Below are 22,991 nucleotides of genomic sequence, written 5' to 3'. Positions count from 1 at the left end.
CCTCTCTCCAGCCAGCTCCCTATGTTATGGAAAAGAATTAGGAAGACATAGTGTCTCCATGCTCCTGTTTCTAAATGCCTCTGATTGTTCTGACTGTTCTCTCTGTCTCTTACATCATGCTGCGAATTGACTATTTAACGACTAAGGTGCATGTTTGTACTCTGTGTTGTTAATGCAGGATATCGCATGTCTGTTATGGCGCCCGGCCTGTTGTTTGGCTTCCGGTGTATGTTCATCATCTTTACATACTTGTATCATTACATGACTATATTGATTTATTGATACTATGTTGCGGGTGATTAGGAGAGCTTTTTTGTTTGTTTTGTCCTCGATTATGTATGTATGTACTTGTTGTATTGTTCTGTATTTGCTGTATGTTGCTGGACCCCCTCGAAAACGAGATGATACATCTCAAGGGGATATCCTTTTCTCAATAAAGGTTCATATATATATAGTTGTTGAAATCTTCAGTTTATTCAGTGACGGTCAGAAGCAGAGAACCAACGCCCAGAGTCCAGCTACCATCTCTCACACGGTTCTCTGTGTCATCCTTCTCTCCCCCTCTCTCCTCTCCTCTGCTCTCTATCCCTCTCTCCTCTCCTCTCCTCCACTCTCCTCCTCACCAGAGAGTGGTCCCAACTTTATATTCAAGAGTTACAGAAGTGATCGAACTTTCTGGAAAGTTGCGTAACTCCAACGTTCCCTGTAACCCTGTCTATAGCCAAAATATGTGTTTACCAGACTCTCTGTAGCCTAACTAAAGGGCTAGTACACCATATCACGCTTCTTAGTTGCATCAGATTACACAATGCTTGCATGGGTTAGTGTTGTTGGTCATATTCCCAGACATTCTTGTTCTTAATAAAGTCCAGATGTTGACTTGGGGACTATACAGCCTCTCTCTCACACAGATAGAAGTATGAATTTGTTTATGATAATCAATACATCTCTTGAACACTAAGCTTGCATAACTATGTCTATATGGTAACTAAAAACCACGACACCTATTGGTAATGTAGGCGTATGTCCTGATGTGACGCGCTGCGAGTCTCACCTTGAGCAGTCGAGCGGCGTGCACGTTCTCCTCCTCGATCTCGGCTCTGGGCAGGTCCACCTGGTAGCGGTCGCAGGCCACCGTCATCTCCTGGTCATCGTAGAGGAGGGCGGGGTCCAGGGAGTGGCTGTTGATCAGGCTCACCAGGTACTCCTTGTAGTGCTTCCTGTGAAACAACATTCGATACGTTCTAAAGCAGGGGTTTTCAACAGGTGGTCCGTGGACCACTGGTGGTCCGTGGAGGTATTGCGTGTGGTCCCTGACCGTGCATTTAGTAAGGTAGCAAAGTGAAGATTTTGTATTTCCTTCCACGGAACAGAACAGTGCACTAAACCTCTTGTGCACTGTTCTGTGGAAGTGTGTCAGTGGTGTCAGAATTACTGAGAAGTCTGAGGTTAAGAAATTCCACAGAAAAGGGAGATAGAATCTCAAGAAGGGTGAAGTGGTGAAGCTTGCCTGATTGAGTCATCATTATTAGGAAATGTGCTCATATAATCATGTCATCATGTGCTATATCTTGCACGTATTTGCCATTTTTACTATATATATATATATATATATTCATTCTTGAGATTCAGTTTCACTGAGATGTACGAATACATACATACAGGATTTTGAATAAATGAATGAAAATGTGAACTGACTCGCAGAGGCCGGCCTGCTCTGGCTGGGTCCTGATCCCACAGGGAGAGTCCATCTGCTGGCCACCTTCATCCTTCTGTTCCATCACACCACAGGCGTCTGGGACCAGGAAGACAACACAGGAAGACAACTGTTCAGAATCAAACACAACTGTTCAGAGTGAACTGAACTCTGAAGCAAAGGAATGTATGGTTCATTGGAATGTAATCAATATTGTTTTTTTTCTATGAGACATTAATAATAATAATAATAATATAAAGAAGTTGTCTTACCAGTCTGTGTTCCATTAGGAGGGTCAGTGTTGAACTCCACAGCATTCCTCTGAGAAACAACATCAAGACATCACATACAGAGACGTAAGATTCTTCAACAGTTGTTTTGGTACATCTCGTATACAGTACATAGGCGTACAATGTCACGCACGCACGCACGCACGCACGCAGAGGATTTTATCGTGGGGAGTGAGAGATAAACAGCGGATGTGCGTGCGACACAGGCTGTGTCTTTGAAGAAGACCACTCATCCACTGTTAATGCTGTAGCCTTGACATTCCTGTGATGTCTACCAGGAAATGTTACCTCCTCAACTCCCTCTACACAAAGACTCTCAGTGTCAGACCACAAGTTTCATTAGACGCACACATACTGTATGCACTGTAATGTATTTATTTAACCTACCCTTTATTTATCTAGGGTAGGTTCACGGAGTACGCTCCTTTGAGGGACATTTCTTATCGGGATGATGTGGGGAAAGGCTTTCATGGTCTGGCCCGTTGCATGGACATTTAAGTACATGTGTGGCTCAAGTTCGCTTGAGACGGCGTCCCTCTGTCGCGGTCTAAAACTGTACTTTATCCCCTACTACTACCCAAAGGAGATTCCGCACTAGCAGCGTAGGTAGGCTACATGATGTCATAAAATACCTTGAACTGAGGGTCAACCCTGTCACACAAGACAACATTAACCCATTTAGGCCTGAAAGAAATGTCGTCAAAATCCTGACAGTTTTGTGAAATACCTGTTTCTAGGCTTACATCACTCAATATTTCATGTCAAGGACCCCAAAAATTATATGTAATTGGCCTCCGACCCCCATCTGAAAATATGTTGTTCCAGGGACACCACCAGAAGCAAAGATTTGAAAAAAAAATATTCCAAATTTGAGGCACATTTTCACGATTTTTCAAAAATAGCAGACCTACAAGCTTGTAGATTAAACTATTATAACATAATGTTTAAAACACCAAAAGGGGTTCCCGCCCAAAATGGGTTAAGATGCTATCGGTGCTATGCAATTACACAGAATAATATTGTAAAATATTAGCGTATAATAGTGATCAAATATAGCATGTTATATTATTGTACAGGTAACTGCGCATCACCAGACCTTCCACCTCAGAGGAAAGCCTGGTCTGTGTTGCTAAATCGCCAGTGTGATCCTGAAAAAAGGCATGGTTTAGACCGGATGATACTTTCTTTTTCTTTTAATAAAACATTGCTTTGGTCCACCCCGTTTGTTTTTAGTCTCGCCAGTCACTAGGAGTTGGAATAAAATATGAATATACCAAACAAAAACTATTCCAAGAAAACGTACTTAAAGAAACAAGGTTTTTATTGGGTAGGCCCTCAAATGAAGATGCGGGCGATTCTTTTGGGTAACTCTGATTCCGGTTTGGGCGTTCCGGCCTGATGACCAGACTGCAACATGACGTAAAGACATCATCCGCTGGTATGGTTATGCCTCCCAGGCTACTGTACAGCATTAAGCATCGTACTGTACCTGCAGCAGAACCTGCAGCCTGGCGGGTTAAACATCGTACCTGCAGCAGAGCCTGCAGCCTGGCGGGTTCCCAGTCTATAGTACTGTACCTGCAGCAGAGCCTGCAGCCTGGCGGGTTCCCAGTCTATAGTACTGTACCTGCAGCAGAGCCTGCAGCCCGGCGGGTTCCCAGTCTATAGTACTGTACCTGCAGCAGAGCCTGCAGCCTGGCGGGTTCCCAGTCTATAGTACTGTACCTGCAGCAGAGCCTGCAGCCTGGCGGGTTCCCAGTCTATAGTACTGTACCTGCAGCAGAGCCTGCAGCCTGGCGGGTTCCCAGTCTATAGTACTGTACCTGCAGCAGAGCCTGCAGCCTGGCGGGTTCCCAGTCTATAGTACTGTACCTGCAGCAGAGCCTGCAGCCTGGCGGGTTCCCAGTCTATAGTACTGTACCTGCAGCAGAGCCTGCAGCCTGGCGGGTTCCCAGTCTATTGTACTGTACCTGCAGCAGAGCCTTATCTGCAGCAGAGCCTGCAGCCTGGCGGGTTCCCAGTCTATTGTACTGTACCTGCAGCAGAGCCTTATCTGCAGCAGAGCCTGCAGCCTGGCGGGTTCCCAGTCTATTGTACTGTACCTGCAGCAGAGCCTGCAGCCTGGCGGGTTAAACATTGTACTGTACCTGCAGCAGAGCCTGCAGTCTGGCTGGTTCCCAGTCTATAGTACTGTACCTGCAGCAGAGCCCGCAGCCTGCCTGGTTCCCAGTCTATTGTACTGTACCTGCAGCAGAGCCTGCAGTCTGGCGGGTTAAACATCGTACCTGCAGCAGAGCCTGCAGTCTGGTGGGTTAAATATCGTACCTGCAGCAGAGCCTGCAGCCTGGCTGGTTAAACATCGTACCTGCAGCAGAACCTGCAGCCTGGCGGGTTCCCAGTCTCTGAGGTAGAACAAACAGTCTCGAGGATGATGAGCATGGAGGCCTGTGATCTTACAGTGAGCCGTCTTACAGGCAGTCTGAGAGAGAGAGAGAGAGAGAGAGAGACACACACACACACACACACACACACAGTTACATTTACACATTTGCATTATATCCGAGAAAATAATAAAGTAATAAATGAAGTAGTAATAAAGTAATAATTACAGTGTGAAAGGGGTTGTTGCAGCCGCTGCAGAACTGGTACCTGCACTGGGAACAGCTGAAATGGATACACCCTCCCTTTGTTAACGCATACTGGAACCTACAATGAGGACATGCTGGAGAGAGAGGAGAGGGCAGGAGTTAAATGAATACCGACAGGTCCATGTGTTCCATTTACAGTACATGCCAACCTCTTTGTTTTTGGGGTTATAAACCCATTTTGGGGAGGGAACCCCTTTTGGTGTTTTAAGCATTACGTTGTGCTTTAGCTATTGAAAAATAGCAGATCTACAAGCTCATAGCGCGCTACGAGCTATTTTAGAAAAATCGTGAAAGTATTTATTTCAGAAAACTGGAGGATTTTGAGGTCAGGCCTAAATGGGTTAAAAGGGTCTTAAATTGCCACTTCACTGTAATCTGGGGTCCCCACCCCTCCCTCCCCCCAAATAAAAATTCATGTGGAATCAGTGATGTAAATAGGTTTACAATGTAATGAGTCCCGGGATGCAGGGATGGTCTTTTAGAAATGAGTCAATTTTTACAAATTGCAGCATTTAACTCCCATTTCATTTTATATGGTTAATTTATAATGTGGTTATATTCATGTAGAAAACAGAAGAAGAAATGGTTATTATAACTAAAGCTAGCAAAATAAACTAGAATAAAAAACAGTACAGTAGTGCATCCCGTGGAGGTCGTGGTGTATTGCGTCCCTTAACTATAAACTGCGTTTTGCCAAAACTTTTGGGATGCAAAATGCACCTAATATCTCTGTGGAATAGAATAGAAGCATGTTATTCTAGAGACTGACTGATGCCGTTGTCTCTGAGGAAACAGGCCAGGCCTTGCTTCTGATACTCTGGATCGTTGTCTCTCTTCCATTGCTGGAACTGATCGCAGGTCATGTCCTGATGCTGAACTTCCCACTGGAGGAGAGAGCCAACATTGCATTTATTATTAAACTATCAATAACTAAACACAATCGATAACAACATTAATGACAACATGAGTTGAGGCTTCAGCTACAGATCTACTGTACAACAGCGAGTACAAGTGTAAAAGGTCAACGTGTTATGTTAAGAACAGCCTTAAGGACAGGCATGTAAAAACCGTCGGTCGGACTTACAGGCTTCTTGCACTTAGAACAGAAACTCTTGTTACAGGATGGACAGGTGACCTTCAACTGGTCTCCGTCATAGATGAAGCCAAATGTGCACTGGGAGAGACAGAAAGAACACACACACACACACACACACACACACCCACACACACGCATGTGTGAACACACGCTTATCCGACACACCAAAAGTCTGACATGTGCAAATCACCCGTTGCGACATGCGTTGCTTCGTGCTTGCGGTTAGGGTTAGCCTAGTTAGGGGTATAGTAGGGTGTCGCCATGTCGGACTAATGACTGTCAGACTGTTAGTATGTCCTTATGCCTGCACCCCACAGGAGTACAATGTGTGTAAACAGCACCTCCTCCTGGTGAATCAACCAGTGAGGGTCAGAAATCCATAAAATGCAACATCATGGGTTTGAGCCATGTCATATTATCCTCTCTTCCTACGCTGTACTATGCCACCACAGTAAACATGAAAACAAACATATACAGTATATATATATATGACAAAATATAACAGAAGAAGAAGTGGTGCTTGGAATGACTGCCCCATAATCCATCCAACACGGTGAAATAGCACGGATTGGCATTTCCATACATACACGCCTAGAAAACCCCTAAATCCGTACATATTATACTACTACTGTTTTGACCGCGATGGAGGCGTGGCTTTCACTAGTATTGAATTTTCACCGTGTTTGGGTGAGATCGGGTTTGACATTATTTACGATGCTGTGCTACTCTCCATATTCAGACCGCAGCCATCTTGCCAGCAAGGTGATACCTAGGTGACACTTCCCATAGACAGCCCATTCATCCAAACAGAAAACTCCTCTCTAATTATATTAAACAACGTCAAAATCACCAACATTGCAGCTGTAGGGAAAGCTTGATTTATCCTCTTTCAATCTGTAACGTTTTTAGTTTAATAAAAATCCACCGTAGACATGTTTTGAGCTACTTCCTAAACCATTGCACGTTTCCTAATCACAGCCAGTAGGCTCCAGTAGAGCCATTGCATAGTCTTGATGAGTAACCTACTGGTGACATTTGAAGCGGATGGACACTCAGTCACACACACTAAGATTTATTTTCCGCTGACTGTGTGAAAAAAGAATATATATAAATCCTGTTGGGCACAAACAGGATTAGTTAGGGTTAGTTAATTTTGTTGTACACTTTGTCACTCAATGACAAAATACAATCCATCCATCCATCCATCCATCCACCCCCTCTATGCTTTTTTTTAATGGGTTCCAATACATATACCAGACTTACGTAACAACAACACTGTAACTTAAAATGACAACGCCATGTTGAATCGTCAGACTTACGAGGCAGCACCATAGGAACTTGGGGTCCATCATCAGAGTGTGCTCCGTCAGTTTCTTATGATAGAGGTTGTAGACGTCATTCTCCAGACAGGCCTTCAGCTAGACAAACAATGTCAACAATAATATCATTAATACATTGTTCTCCAGACAGGCCTTCAGCTAGACAAACAATGTCAACAATAATAGCATTAATACATTGTTCTCCAGACAGGCCTTCAGCTAGACAAACAATGTCAACAATAATATCATTAAGACATTGTTCTCCAGACAGGCCTTCAGCTAGACAAACAATGTCAACAATAATAATATCATTAATACAATTTCAATTTCAAAGACCCATAGCAAGACTGTGAGAGTCGCTACAAAGTAGAGTCAGGCTGTTGCACATCATTGCTGATTAAAACTAAACAATTTAAAGCGTTTAAGCAATACTATTTCCGCTATTTTGTATAAAATTATTTGATTTGTCAGTCATTTCTTATACAGTATTCAAGTCATTTGTCTGTGCCATTTGTCATCTGCCTTGTGCCATTTGTGATAACGAAGCCTAAAAGCCCAACAGAAATGTAATGCTATTCATAATGATCCAAAGTTTGATTCCAAAAAAACACAATAAAAAATGAATCACAATTATTTGTGTGAAAATTTATCGTCAATGTACATTTTTAATCGTGACATGCCTAACCATGAGCCACATGGCACGGGAACCATTTTTGGTGTTTTAACTAAGCATTATGTTATACTTATAGCTATTGAAAAATAGCAGATCTCCAAGCTCATAGCGCGCCACTAACGCCAGGGCTCCACTGGGCGCGTCTGCGTCGCGTTGCGTCACGCGTGCGTGCGTGCGTCAAAAAGCGAACCGGTTCAATTTTATGGTGACGGAGACGCGACGCAGACGCGCCCAGTGGAGACCTGGCGTTACGAGCTTGTAGGTGTGCTATTTTTGAAAAATCGTGAAAACGTGGCACAAATCTTTGAATATATATTCTTTCAGAAGACTTTTTATTTATTTCGACGTCAGGCCTAAATGGGTTTAGCCTCGGTACCAGGCTTTCATTTTTGTTGGTGCAAAAATTGAAAGCCTGGAGGAACGCATTGGCCGCTCTGGTCTAAAAGTGGGAGTCAACCCTTCCGGGTGGGCGTCACTCCAAATTATGTGACGTAGTGCTGCACAGCCTGCACTAGGGGGGAGAGGAGGGGCCGGGGGTGACAGACAGATCGATGAGATCCAATCAGGGCGTGCGCAAATCTCAGCCGCGACCCGCCCCTCTAGACCAGAAACCTAACACGTTAGCTCAGGCTAAAATGGGTTAAATGTGTCATCGTGACATGCCTGACCATGAGCCACATGGCACGGGAACCTTTGGTTCTACAGTACTTACTGTAGCTTTATTAAAAAGAAAAAAATATCCCACTATTTTGTAACCCATTTTTCACCCCTGTGTCAATTATCTAATGTGATCCTGGGCTCTACACACCCTCCGCCAACCTGGGGAGAGCAACGGACTTGAACTCATGCTTCCTTCATGCCTGAGTGTCCAAGTTGCTCCTTTACACCTGACAGGGGGGAGTTTCCCTGGTTGGACGTAGCGTGTGGAAGGAACACGTTATTCCAACCAGTTCCTTTCCCCTCCATCAGGCGCCCCGGCTGGCCAGGGGGAGGCAGTTTAGAGACCAGGATTACTGCATGTTTTTTGTGAGGGTACCTACCCTAGGGGACACGGGGAGAACATGTGAGGGTACCTACCTACCCTAGGGGACACGGGGAGAACATGTGAGGGTACCTACTGTCAAGGAAAAATAATGACTTTAATTTCACAGGAATGTTTAAACCTTGACAATTTTTATCTACAGGACTGTACGCTCAATCGAGCGTGAGATTCGTAGGGGAGGCAGTGAGCATACATCAGGGTTCTGTACCTTGTATCAGTCCCGGTGTCTATGTATCACTCCTTTCCTTACTAATTGCCAGAGTCGAAGGTCACCGTCTATCTCTCTGTTGTAAGTTGGTTGCTTCTTGGCGTACAGCTGGAAGATTTACCACTTTATCAGAGAGACACACCTCCTCACTTGTTCTGTTCAAATCTATATATATGACTGTTCTTGCTTTTCTTCCTCATGTTATACGCAACTGTTTCCCTAAGAGGCACTTGCGTTCTCATCAGTCGACTTAAATCTTCTGTTTCAATAAATACCATTCATGAGGCCAAGCCACTGCTCAGACCTGACTTTATTTCATCTTGTCGCTTAAAAAGTTCCATGACACTACCCTAGCGGACACGGGGAGAACATGTGAGGGTACCTACCCTAGGGGACACAGGGAGAACATGTGAGGGTACCTACCCTAGGGGACACAGGGAGAACATGTGAGGGTACCTACCCTAGCGGACACGCGGAGAACATGTGAGGGTACCTACCCTAGGGGACACAGGGAGAACATGTGAGGGTACCTACCCTAGCGGACTGACACGGGGAGAACATGTGAGGGTACCTACCCTAGGGGACACAGGGAGAACATGTGAGGGTACCTACCCTAGCGGACTGACACGGGGAGAACATGTGAGGGTACCTACCCTAGGGGACACAGGGAGAACATGTGAGGGTACCTACCCTAGCGGACACGGGGAGAACATGTGAGGGTACCTACCCTAGCGGACACGGGGAGAACATGTGAGGGTACCTACCCTAGCGGACACGGGGAGAACATGTGAGGGTACCTACCCTAGGGGACACAGGAAGTACATGTGAGGGTACCTACCCTAGGGGACACGGGGAGAACATGCAGACTGTAGCTTTATTATTACCTGTATATCCAGGGTTGAGAAGTAACTGTCCAGCTGCTCGGCGTCGTTGATGTCCGGCCCGGAGCACACGGGACACACCATGTCTCTGATGTGCTTCTCCTTCACAGCGATGGTGAAGTGCTGCGAGAAACACTCCTGACACACCGAGCACTGGCACGACGTCAGGGACTGCATCTGCACGCACACATTTCAATGTCTTTATTTGAATCCACAAATTACAATTGATTTTACAAGGAAACAAATATAACGGGGTTGACAGTTCATGTTCACTTAACCCATTCTGACCTGAGGTCAGATTCTAAAAATGTCTTCTATGTCAGTCGCTCTTCGATTTTTCAATAGCTAAAGCACGACATGATGCTATCACCAAAATGGGTTCCCGCCCAAAATGGGTTAAGGATACACATGGCACCTCCTCCTCCACACAGACAAACTGCCTATAACAGCCGAAACAGAACAGTATTTGGCAAGTTGTTTGGCTTTTCTTTTTGTCATGCCAGCTATTCTTAGGCCACTCATGGTCAGTTTATGCACATGGCCCAGGCTTCCAAATATCAGTATGGCAAATCTACAGCGATACCCCAGGTTTGTTATACTTCCAAGTAATGGTTGATACCAAGAATGTTTATCTTGGAATGCCTGGTCCAGACACAGCCCACCTCTGCACACGCACACACACACACACACACACACACACACACACACACACACACACACACACACACACACACACACACACACACACACACACACACACACACACACACACACACACACACACACACACACACACACACACACAGAGAGAGTTTCTATGATCTTGCATGGGTAAAACTGTAGGCCTAAAGACAAGGCCTAAAGCCAAAAAAAAAAAAAAAAGATTTTTTGCAAATCTGCACTGATCTCATTAAATGACCCCTATGAAATCCTCAGGACTGAAATCCGCCCCCAGGACTGAGAACTTTAAGCCCTGAGTTCAGAACAAAGATATGTGGTTTTAACTTTGGATAACACGCACACGCACACACACACACACACACACACACACGCACACACACCTTGCTGCGGGGGTAGTTACAGAAGCAGCAGGGACATTCGTTGTTGAGGACTCGCCGGATGAAGTCGCGGTCCTGGGACTCCTTCACGGCCTGCACCACGTCCTCCAGCGAGCACGACACTTCCTCCTCCTGCAGCAGAGACAGCGCCAGCTCACAGCGCCCCCAGCTGGGCAGCTCGTACAGCGCCAGCAGCCGTCTGCACAGCCTCTGTGGAGGAGAGTGAACAGAGAAATAAAAACGGTGCATTTCATGTACCGCCGTGCCCCCTGCATCTCTGTGGCCAGTGTTGTTTTTGGCAGCAAATTTTTATTTTAGTTTTAGTCATAGTCTCTTGAATAGTTTTAATTTAGTTTTAGTCACCCGGAATAAATATCATAAGATTTAAGTCGACTAAATCTACAGTTGATTTAGTCGACTATTTTGGCGGGCCTTGATGCCGTTGTAATGACTGTTTTGGCTTGCAGATCGGCTATTTTCAGCATGCAACTAATTGTAAAATGACTTCTACTGGATCTCTTGTCCACTAGTCCCTTCCTAACATTTTAATCTAGTTTTTATTTGGTGACAAAATTGTCAGTATATTTAGTCTTAGTTTTAGTCATCATAGCTTAGTTTTTATTTAGTTTCCATTTCGTTTTCGTCAGTGGAAAAAGGTAGTCAACGAACATTTTTCGTCTTAGTTTTAGTCGTTCCACCAAAATAACTTTGGTTCTAGAACCGCTTCCGTTCTTCATATTGTTTATGATGGTTTTTAATCACACCTGCATCTTCCAACCTGAGTAGTGACACGCCCACTTTGGTTCCCACTTCAGGGCATGAAGAAGTATTTTTTACTCGAGACAAACATACCGTGTTTACCACACATTCTGTTGCTAAATGACGATTCATCTCTAAGCCTAAAGGTCATTACACACTGGCGAATTGGCGACGCGATTTATTCGTGCGAATAATTCGCATTTTTTTTAAACCAATTGAAGTCAATGCAAGCTTCCACATCAGTGGCGAATGTGCGAATATGCGAAAAATGCGACAGTTTTCGCTCTTTATTTGTTCGCTCTGGTGTCGAATTTTGCAGACATTCGCAGGCGAACTGCAGCACCTCTGACCAATCAGAATGCAGCTAACTAAAGTCCTCAATGGACCCAGAAATTAAGGGCCGGCCCTACCTGGGCCCTCATCACACCATGTACACTCAAGACACTGCCCCCGCTGCCACCCGTAGATCTCCATATATGGAGCTGACCTGTTCTGACATTCCATATGTTGATCTGACCTCATCTGTACACTCAAGAAAGACACGCTCCATTTATGGCCAGTACAGAATTAATTCCATAATGTTGATCTGATCCCCCCATGCCAAAGTGCCAGCGCTCACCCAGCAGTCTGCTGTCACCCAGGCGGATGCATGCACGCTCGCTTCTTGCCCTCAGGGTGTCTTACTGGTTTTATTAATACAATGTAGGGCTAATGACATTATTGTGGGTAGCCCCTCCTATAATTCAGCTATAGTGTCGATTTTTGTCCTAACACAAACATGAAATGCCATTCACAATGAATGGAGAATTTACGTCATGTGTCTGAGCAAATCGGCGATTTTTGTCCTACACAGACTAAATTCCCATTGACAATGAATGGATAATGTACGATGAAAAGAGCACCTCTCACTTCACACGGGTGTGATTTCTTTTAAATCAGAAATGACTGTTTTTCTTTGCAGCTTGAGTGGCCCATTTTAGCTGAAAATTAAAAAAATAAGTCGGCTAAGCAGTATACGTGATCACCTTATCATTGACAACTGAGATTGCTTTCACCTGGCATTTACCCTGAGTAGTCATATATGACTGATATTATTTCATCTGTTGCGTCATAAGATGTGATGCATTGCATCTCCCGCCATAACAACCATAGACTGTTTTATGTCAAGTACACTTGTAGCGAGAATCATGTGCATCCATTGGCTGTTCAACTTTAAAAAGCAAGGCTAAAAAAAACGGTGGCCCATCTTAGCTGATCAAGCTGATCAGGTGGCTTATTTTACATGAAAATGCTACATCTTAAAAATATGTGACAGCTTGTTTCAGAAGCTGTAGGGACTAAACTATTATTTGCTATTAAATACATTTAACTTAAACATATTAAACAGTCAATAATAATCATATAAACCCAATTTAGTGTCATGCATTGCTTTTTCTCAGTTTAATTACCAAATTACCAAAAAGTGGCCCAAATTAGCTGACATCCCCCTATTTATAATTTTATTTTATCGACGGCACGGGTGAGCAGCCGACCGGCCGTCGATCCCAAATGACTCTGGACTCCACATCACGGTAGTGAAGAAGACAAGAAGTGGTGGAAAGGATAGTAGGATATATACCAATAGGCTACAAACAAAAGAGTTATTAGCGCACGCTGCACACCAATAGTGAGGATCGAGGTGCATGCTGACCACGGGACGGGAGACATACTTGTATGTAAAGGAAGGATCGGTTGCACAGCTCGCCTCGTATAGTCACGAATCACGATACAAAACACTTCTATTAAAGACCAACGTTTTGGCACCTGAGTGCCTTCTCTTCAGGGTATGAAAGAAAGGATACCAATAATGACATAACGCAGGAGAAGAGGAGTGGAGTGGAGAGGGAGAGGAGATTGGAGTGGAGGGCTGGCGAATATAATCGCACAATACGTGTCGCATTTATATGTGTACAGACGCGACTAAATTCGCCGGGCAAATATTTCGCAATTTTTAGATTGCTTATTCGCATTGCGTCGCCAATTCGCCAGTGTGTAATAACCTTAACACTTCACAAGAAGAGAGTGCTATTTTCCGGCTTTAATGGCTGCAAAAAAATATGCTGGTAATGAGATGGAAACCGCCCCACAACCTCAGTATCCACTGTTGGAAGCTATCCTTCTATGACGTTTTGAGTTTGGACTGGCTTCCAGTGCTCGAGCACAGGGAGCAAGGACAGATTCCATCCAAGCCCTACCCACAGCGGCACAGAAGGTTAAATCAGGAATCCGTTAGGCTGAATACCTGTACTCCTGTAAACAAAGGTTTGGTTCCAGTTCAGAACCAACTTTTAGGGATGTGAACCAATTAGTTTTGTTAAAAAATTAAGTGGGGGTAAAAATAACGGAACTGGTTCAACCCTGGTGAAAAAGGGGGCCCTGCGTGCATTCGCCACCGATGCAAGCATTCGTGCATGTGATGTCATAATAATAGCATAAATAGCATATGACTATGCCCAGCTATAAAATATAAAAAGAAGAGACAGAGACGGAGACATAACACCATGCCAACGCCAGCCTGTGTACAGTAAACATGCCATGAACTTTTATGGGTGTCTCTAAACCACCAGACTGACTAACCTGTTTGTCGGGATGTTTGGCGTCGAATGGAGCTTCCGGCTGCTCGCTCCAGATGCGCTGGTGAAAGGGCTCCAGCAGGGGGCGCTGGAGCAGAGACAAAGCCTCTCTGATGTCACCTCCGCTCAGCCGCAGAGCCTCCTCGCACTGGCTCGTCTCCCGGAAACCCAGGAGGCGCAGCTCTCTCATCTGACACATCAGTGACATCACACAGGAAACACATCACACATGTAACACATCAAACATGTAACACATCACACAGGAAACACATCACACATGTAACACATCAAACATGTAACACATCACACATGTAACACATCACACATGAACCCCAGGGTGCGCAGCTCTCATCTAACACATCACACATGCACGCACCGCACGCACGCATGGCGACAACCACATAACATACAGATTAACGCTTTTCCAACAAACAAAAGACAAGTCCATGTTGCAACATTGTGTTCTTAATATTTCTAATTAGTTTTATATGATTTATAGGATCTCGGCTACTGTAACGCTACAATGACCCATCAGAGAGAGAATCATGGAGTTTTACAGTCAACTAAAAGGAGTCATGTATTTCTTTCTCCAAGCACCAGCATGACTCATGAAGCCCAACTGGTAAGATGTATTAGTGCTAATGGATCTTTGACCATCACTGAGGAGTTTGAGCTGTTGCAGTCAACAGTTAATGGACAAGACCTAATTTACAGCCAACAGTTACTCACCACCATCACCATCAGCACGTTTGTCCTGAAATAATATACTGCATAGTAGCGGTGTAACGATATAGATCATATAGTAACTGTATCGAAATGTCGATATGTCACATGTGAAGTGAGGGGCGCTAATATATTAAAGTTATATTTAAGTCTAAGTCTGTAGATTAGGTGATGTAATGGTGATGTAAAACAAATTAAATGCCATTAACAATAAAGAGACAATATGACGTAATGAGGGACAATATGACGTAAATTTTCCCTTCATTGTCAATGGCGTTTTTTAGCAAACATTGAACTAAAAACAAACAAATTAAACCTGAATATAGGAGGGACTAGTGGCCCTCAAAAAACGATATGTAAGAAAGACAGAAAGAAAGAAAGAAAGAAAGAAAGAAAGAAAGAAAGAAAGAAAGAAAGAAAGAAAGAAAGAAAGTCAGTCAGTCTATGGACCTTTAATAGCACATTAGAGCGTAGCATCAGATCCTGTTACCTTGGCCTGTCTGTCTCTCAGCAGCTGTGTCACTGCTTTCTCAGTGTCGCCCCCTACTGCCAGCCACGCCTGCTTGGCCTCAGCCCTGGACAGCTGGAGGGCATTAGGACTACATGGAGCCAACGTCCCTCCATTCCCCTCGGTGGTACCCTCCGTCCCAGAATCCCCTGCGTTGTAGTTTTGCTGGACTGAAAGTGCCATGGCGCAGATTTCGTCCAGCAGGTGAGGCAGCTCTGACGTCAGCCAATCACAGGGGTTTGTGTCACTTCCTCCACAGAGGCAGAGGGCGGCGTACACTTCCTCTGGACAGAACCCTCTCTTCTCTGCGTCCTGAGGGTCAAAGGTCAATATAGCACATACTCACATACTGGGGAAAGACGCACACAATTCACGCACACTGGTGTGCCCTCTGGTCATTTGTTTATTCAGTGCACTCTGTGTGTTGCCGTTCGAAAATCTAGTGCACTGCAACCCTGGGTGTACCCACACTGACCGAACCCACTCAGAAGTCGGGGTTGTCCAGTGTGCGTGCGTCACTGCTGACCCGAATGCTCCCCGGCCGGCGAAAACGTGTAGAGCAACAGCAAGTAGGCTAATGTTAGGAATTACCTTTCAATGTTACAGGAAGGTGTATTATTTATGCTCTCACCACCGCCCAGCTGAAAACTTTCCGAACGCACCCTATAGAGCGTCACAGTCCCTCCCCCTTTCAGAACAACCAGTGGCCCAGGAAATGAAATGCAATGCCTTTCTCCTATCGGATTTTCTTTAAGTATTTATTTAAAGACGGTTACGCCGCGGACAAAGCCAACTCGGATCGTGAGAAATCATGACAATGAACACAATGTTTTGGGCCGATCAAATAATTTATAAGAAGAAAAACAAAACAAATAGTGTTGTCTCCTGCCTTTATTTTCTTCTTTCTAATGATTTGATCGGCCCAAAATATTGTGTTCATTGTCATGATTTGTCACGATCCGAGTTGGCTTTGTCCGCGGCGTAACCGTCTTTAAATAAATACTTTAAAGAAATGCCTATGAGAAAATGAACGGCGATTTCTTTTCCGGGTCTCTCGAGGGGGCGGGACTGCGACGCTCTATAGGATTCCAGTTACTCATTCATCGCCACCAGGGGGCGCCAAAAGGCTCAGACCGCCATTATATATCTTTTGTTTCGTTTTGTTTTTATCTAAAAAAAAACGTATTTTTTTTCCCGTTTTTTTTGCCCATGTTAAAGGACCACTTCACCACTTTTCAACCTATACTTCATATACTAGGTCCTCACTAATAATCATGAAAAAATGGCGCAATTTTTTTCTACTCTGTCTGTGTCTCATAGGAGGGCTGTGGGCAGTTTAGAAACCGTCTTCCAGTGACATCATCGATGGGGAATCCAAGCTAATAGAAACTGCAGGCTTTCTAGTCCTGAAAAGTTGCAATGCGAAAATGGAAGCCATCGTTCTCACGATAATGAAAATCTAAACATTTTTGTAAAAAAAATTAAAAAAAGAATCTGCCTAATGATGATGTCACTGGAAGACGGTTTCTAAACTGCCCACAGCCGTCCTATGAGACACAGACTGAGTAGAAAAACATCGTGCCATTTTATCATGATTATTAGTGAGGATCTATTATATGAAGATAGATTGAAAAGTGGTGAAGTGGTCCTTTAAGAAAGGCGTTAAACACGTCGGCAGTCTAGGAAAGAAGTTAAATAAGTCCTTGGCAGTCATTGAGTTTTAATAAGACTTATTTCCTGAATCCTACCCTTATCTGATTAATCAGTTTGAGTCCGTCGTCCCTCATCAGCTTCTGTCTCACCAGGTCCGGGTGGACCCTGGGTTTGGGCTGCGGCGGGGGGTTCCGTTCCTGGACCCTGGGTTTGGGCAGTGGGGGGCTCGGTTCCTGGACCCTGGGTTTGGGCTGTGGGGGGCTCGGCTCCCTGCTGGGGGAGCGCTCCACGAGGGAGGCTGCGGCGGCCGGCTCCTTGCAGACGGACGCACACATCTCACACTGCGGGGTTGGCTTCAGGTTGACGTACGTGCACTCCTGACACATCCACTGAGAGACAGGAGACTGAGCAACGGCACAAAGGGCTTTAGAACACGATTAACCTCGCCTCACCAGGCTTTCCACCACCTCGGAGGAAAGCCTGGTCTCTGTTTCAAAAGTCTGTATGATCCTGTCGGGAGCGGATGATATCGTTACGTCATGTTGTATTATTGTTTTGTAGTAATTAGGATGATATCGTTACGTGATGTTGTAGTATTGTTTTGTAGTCGACAGGCAGGAACAACAGGCGGCAACTTTATTGAGGGAAAAGGAAGGTTCCTTCCTTTTAAAAGCTCTCGTAGCCTGTAGCTTTTATTGAGAAAAAAGGAAGGAACCTTCCTTTTCCCTCAATAAAGTTGCCGCCTGTTGTTCCTGCCTGTCGACTACAAAACAATACTACAACATCACGTAACGATATCATCCGCTCCCGAGAGGATCATATATCCTAAATGAAATGGTGCCCAGGCTAGAACACGATGCAAACAGAAGTCCTCATCGTTTATAATGCATTCTCTGTCGTATGACGATGAGAACTCAATGCTATGCCAGGTTCTGTTTGGTAGCATCATGTTTTTGGTTCAAATTGTGTGTGAATCGCTAATTGATCGTAACGGTCTTGTAAAAACAATAATGCACTAGTCTGTCACAATTATTACATAATCGCCCAATTGCAATTATTTGAGATAATCCCAATTATTTTTACATAATCGTCAAATATGTTGAAAAATGTCTACAAGCTTACAACACATTTTCTGCAATTTTGTACATTTTTATTAAATGTGTCAGTGATTTATTTGTATTGTAATTTAAGTTAATTTGTCATATTATATCTGCACTGTGCAATTTGTGATTACGAAGCCTAAAAGGCAAACAGAAATACAAATTGTAACGTTCTATTAATATTCAATGCAAAAACAAACAAAAACACAATTAAATGAATGGTTCATCGCAATTACTTGTGTGACAATTAATCATCAAGACTTAAAATGTGTAATCATATCTTCTATTGTAAACACTGACTTGAATTGAGAATGTAAATATTACAACCAAAGAGGATGATGTAGTGAAGACCAACCTGGCAACCGCCCAGAGATCCTGGGATGGAGGAGAGGGGGCTGATGACAGGAGGACGAGTGGCCAGGCGGGGGCGCTCACACACCTCACACAGGATGCTGCTGCCCTGGTTCACCACCGTGCAGCTCTTGCACTGCCACTCTGTCACCACAACACAACACACCACCGTTCACACTCAGTTAGTCACCTTGTCTCCTTCACTGCCACTCTGTCACCACACCACACCACCGTTCACACTCAGTTAGTCACCTTGTCTCCTTCACTGCCACTCTGTCACCACAACACAACACAACACACCACCGTTCACACTCAGTTAGTCACCTTGTCTCCTTCACTGCCACTCTGTCACCACACCACACCACACCACCGTTCACACTCAGTTAGTCACCTTGTCTCCTGCACTGCCACTCTGTCACCACAACACACCACCGTTCACACTCAGTTAGTCACCTTGTCTCCTTCACTGCCACTCTGTCACCACACCACACCACCGTTCACACTCAGTTAGTCACCTTGTCTCGTTCACTGCCACTCTGTCACCACAACACAACACACCACCGTTCACACTCAGTTAGTCACCTTGTCTCGTTCACTGCCACTCTGTCACCACAACACAACACACCACCGTTCACACTCAGTTAGTCACCTTGTCTCGTTCACTGCCACTCTGTCACCACAACACAACACACCGCTGTTCACACTCAGTTAGTCACCTTGTCTCCTGCACTGCCACTCTGTCACCACAACACACCGCTGTTCACACTCAGTTAGTCACCTTGTCTCGTTCACTGCCACTCTGTCACCACAACACACCGCTGTTCACACTCAGTTAGTCACCTTGTCTCCTGCACTGCCACTCTGTCACCACAACACACCACACCACCGTTCACACTCGGTTAGTCACCTTGTCTCCTTCACTGCCACTCTGTCACCACAACACACCACTGTTCACACTAAGTTAGTCACCTTGTCTCGTTCACTGCCACTCTGTCAGCACAACACAACACAACACACCGCTGTTCACACTCAGTTAGTCACCTTGTCTCCTTCACAAGGTACCCACAGTGATATAAATAGGTTTTCAATGTAATGAGTCCCGGGATGCAGGGGTGGTCTTTTAGAAATGAGTCCCAGGGTCATATTGTCATTTTTACAAATTGCAGTATTTAACTCACATTTCATTTTATATGGTTATAATGTGGTTATATTCATGTAGAAAAAATAAGATTTTTTAGTTTTTTACATTTTTACTGTACTGGGGAGTACAGTAGTGCATCCCTTGGATGCAGAGGTCGTTGTTTGCATCCCTTAACTATAAACTGAGTTTTGGGATGTAAAATGCACCCTATTTTAATCTCTGTACCCATCCGAAAACTCACCTCTTTAGACTCTAATTTCACTCCCTAGCACTCCTCTCATATAGATAGGCTTTATTTGTCATTCTTTACAACTGTAACAGCAGAAGAAAACTAAATTTCGATGTGCTGAGTGCACGAGCCGCAGCAACATGAGTCGCGCCGCCACAAACTTCTCTTTACATCATAGAAAAAAAGAAAAGAAGGATGGGATGGGGGGGGGGGAAGCATAGTATGGATGACCTGTGCTGCTGGGGGACGAGGGGACGGACATGGACCAACCTGTGCTGCTGGGGGACGAGGGGACGGACATGGACCAACCTGTGCTGCTGGGGGACGAGGGGACGGACATGGACCGACCTGTGCTGCTGGGGGACGAGGGGACGGACATGGACCAACCTGTGCTGCTGGGGGACGAGGGGACGGACATGGACCAACCTGTGCTGCTGGGGGACGAGGGGACGGACATGGACTCTTCCTGAGCGCTGCAGGTGGCCGTGGCCAGGCGTGGTCGCTCACAGGTGGCGCAGAGCACCGCCCGGACCTCGTTGACCGTCGTACAGTAAGAACACTCCCATGGAGAGAGAGACAGGCTGCCACTGGACAGGAAGGAAGACAGGGAGAAACAAACCACAATATTACACACAGAGTTTTGTAATTCAATATTTCTCAACCATGGGTTTAGGTTAGAACCTAACAGTAGGCGGCCGCAGCTTGGTGGTTAGAAATGCGTTTGGTAATTAGAAGGTCAACGTGTCGAAGTGTCTCTGAGCAACACACCCCTAACTACTCCCCACGGCGAGTGCTCGTCAGTACCAGCAAAGGTCTCCCTTTCCCTTTCTGAGATGCTGTGACAGGGTCACACAACAAAGAATACTTACACCACGTACGTAAGCCCTTTTTGAGGGGCGCTAGCCCCTCCTGGCTTTCAGAAATTACGTCATGTGGCAGCCAAGTCTATGGAATGTTTGCTGTAAAGCAAAATACAATCTCACGACTTAAAATGTTTGTATGGCCAGTGTGGGCCGGGGGCACTAGTGCTGATTCCTGAACAATTAACACAATTATGATGTGTTCGTTCATATAGTTCCCACTGTTCTACATACTGCCAACCAGGTGAAGAAATCGCAGACTGAGGCTTTAAACCTGTGCTTAAAATTATATGAAATATCCAAGACTATTGAGATCTTATCTTAAAATAATAACCAGATACAGATCCGCAAGCTCTCAATCTGCTATATTTGCTGTGCAACATGCTTCCGTAGAAGACATGCTGGCTTCTATCTATGGAATCAAAATGACTGAAATCAGTCGTACTAGTGACTGAGAACTTAAACCATGCATAATGTCGTACTAGTGACTGAGAACTTAAACCATGCATAATGTCGTACTAGTGACTGAGAACTTGAATCCATGCATAATGTCGTGCGGTCTCACCTGGAAGGCTTGGCAGGCGTGATGGTGCTTCTGTTGTGTGCCGTGCGGTCCGGATGCGAGTGGTAGAGTCGGTCACACTTCACACACAGTTTCTGTCCACACGTGGAGCAGTGGACGTTCACTGAGGAAATACCACAGATGGAACAGGAACCTGTGTGTGTGCAAGTTCAAAAACAACAACCACAAAATCAGATTAGAATGTTGTAGCCCTCAGCAAAGTTACCCTCACCTAGAATATAAGGTATAGAGTATAGTCCACTTTATGGACTATAACAGACTGATGAGTTTGCTGTGACATGTACAGTATACATGACAGCACACTATTTAGTCAAAGCACAGTGGCATCTGGGTGGCGTACGGTAGGGCAGGGCTAAAGTTTCACCCACCATCTGGGTGGCGTAGGGCAGGGCTAAAGTTCCACCCACCATCTGGGTGGCGTAGGGCAGGGCTAGGGGTTTGAATCCTCTGCAGTGTCTCTGGCTTGGCACATTGTGTGCTCCAACCAGCACACACTAGTGGCTACAGGGAATCAGAGCAGACCTACAGGGCATCAGAGCAGACCTACAGGGAATCAGAGCAGACCTACAGGGCATCAGAGCAGACCCACAGGGCATCAGAGCAGACCTACAGGGCATCAGAGCAGACCTACAGGGCATCAGAGCGGACCTACAGGGCATCAGAGCGGACCTACAGGCCATCAGAGCAGACCTACAGAGCATCAGAGCAGACCTACATGGCATCAGAGCAGACCTACAGGGCATCAGAGCAGACCTACATGGCATCAGAGCAGACCTACATGGCATCAGAGCAGACCTACAGGCCATCAGAGCAGACCTACAGGGCATCAGAGCAGACCTACAGGGCATCAGAGCAGACCTACATGGCATCAGAGCAGACCTACAGAGCATCAGAGCAGACCTACATGGCATCAGAGCAGACCTACAGGCCATCAGAGCAGACCTACAGGGCATCAGAGCAGACCTACAGGCCATCAGAGCAGACCTACAGGGCATCAGAGCAGACCTACAGGCCATCAGAGCAGACCTACAGGGCATCAGAGCAGACCTACAGGCCATCAGAGCAGACCTACAGGGCATCAGAGCAGACCTACAGGGCATCAGAGCAGACCTACATGGCATCAGAGCGGACCTACAGGCCATCAGAGCGGACCTACAGGGCATCAGAGCAGACCTACAGGGCATCAGAGCAGACCTACAGGGCATCAGAGCAGACCTACAGGGCATCAGAGCAGACCTACCCTGCATGGGTTTATGTATCACGTCCCGTTGGTGAACGGCTCTGCTTGGATGTCGGTGGAAGAAATCATCACACGCGTCACAGAAACCAAGATGACCACAGGCGACACAGAGCAGAGTGGACGTACCACCACATAGATTACACTCACTGACCGGGGGAGAGACTGGGGGGGGAGAGAGAGAGACAGAAACCAAGATGACCACAGGCGACACAGAGAGAGAGAGAGAGAGAGAGAGAGGGAAAGTGAAAGGGAGAAAAGAAAGAATGAAAGAAACCAAATTAGGGAGAATGAAAGTGAAAGAATACGTGAGATTCATGTACA

General features: G+C 45.5%; 1 protein-coding gene across 3 annotated transcripts in view; it reads right to left on the bottom strand.

Annotated features, from left to right (window-relative positions):
- LOC310867826 (E3 ubiquitin-protein ligase RNF31-like) overlaps window positions 1–22,991 on the bottom strand; it is a 30,314-nt gene that overhangs the window by 1,108 nt on the left and 6,215 nt on the right. For 2 of the 3 annotated variants that reach the window (XM_083777970.1, XM_083777971.1), the window contains exons 7-23: window positions 22,671–22,832; window positions 21,413–21,563; window positions 20,414–20,574; window positions 18,622–18,761; window positions 17,262–17,570; window positions 15,496–15,825; window positions 14,287–14,472; window positions 10,915–11,121; window positions 9,857–10,030; window positions 7,050–7,148; window positions 5,719–5,808; window positions 5,404–5,518; window positions 4,596–4,708; window positions 4,352–4,465; window positions 1,969–2,017; window positions 1,699–1,795; window positions 1,055–1,220 (exon numbers count right to left, since the gene is read on the bottom strand). In XM_083777970.1, coding sequence (XP_083634096.1) covers window positions 1,055–1,220; window positions 1,699–1,795; window positions 1,969–2,017; window positions 4,352–4,465; window positions 4,596–4,708; window positions 5,404–5,518; window positions 5,719–5,808; window positions 7,050–7,148; window positions 9,857–10,030; window positions 10,915–11,121; window positions 14,287–14,472; window positions 15,496–15,825; window positions 17,262–17,570; window positions 18,622–18,761; window positions 20,414–20,574; window positions 21,413–21,563; window positions 22,671–22,832 — 2,663 coding nt within the window. Of the gene's footprint in view, window positions 1–1,054; window positions 1,221–1,698; window positions 1,796–1,968; window positions 2,018–3,564; window positions 3,577–4,351; window positions 4,466–4,595; window positions 4,709–5,403; window positions 5,519–5,718; window positions 5,809–7,049; window positions 7,149–9,856; window positions 10,031–10,914; window positions 11,122–14,286; window positions 14,473–15,495; window positions 15,826–17,261; window positions 17,571–18,621; window positions 18,762–20,413; window positions 20,575–21,412; window positions 21,564–22,670; window positions 22,833–22,991 lie in introns of all 3 variants that reach the window. The other variant, XM_083777972.1, reaches the window with a different exon arrangement.

Source organism: Protomyctophum parallelum, assembly GCF_964188405.1.
Source record: "Protomyctophum parallelum genome assembly, chromosome: 12".
Lineage (NCBI taxonomy): Eukaryota > Metazoa > Chordata > Actinopteri > Myctophiformes > Myctophidae > Protomyctophum > Protomyctophum parallelum.
The sequence above is the reverse complement of the archived record's forward strand: the minus strand, read 5'-3'. Positions and strand labels throughout refer to the sequence as shown.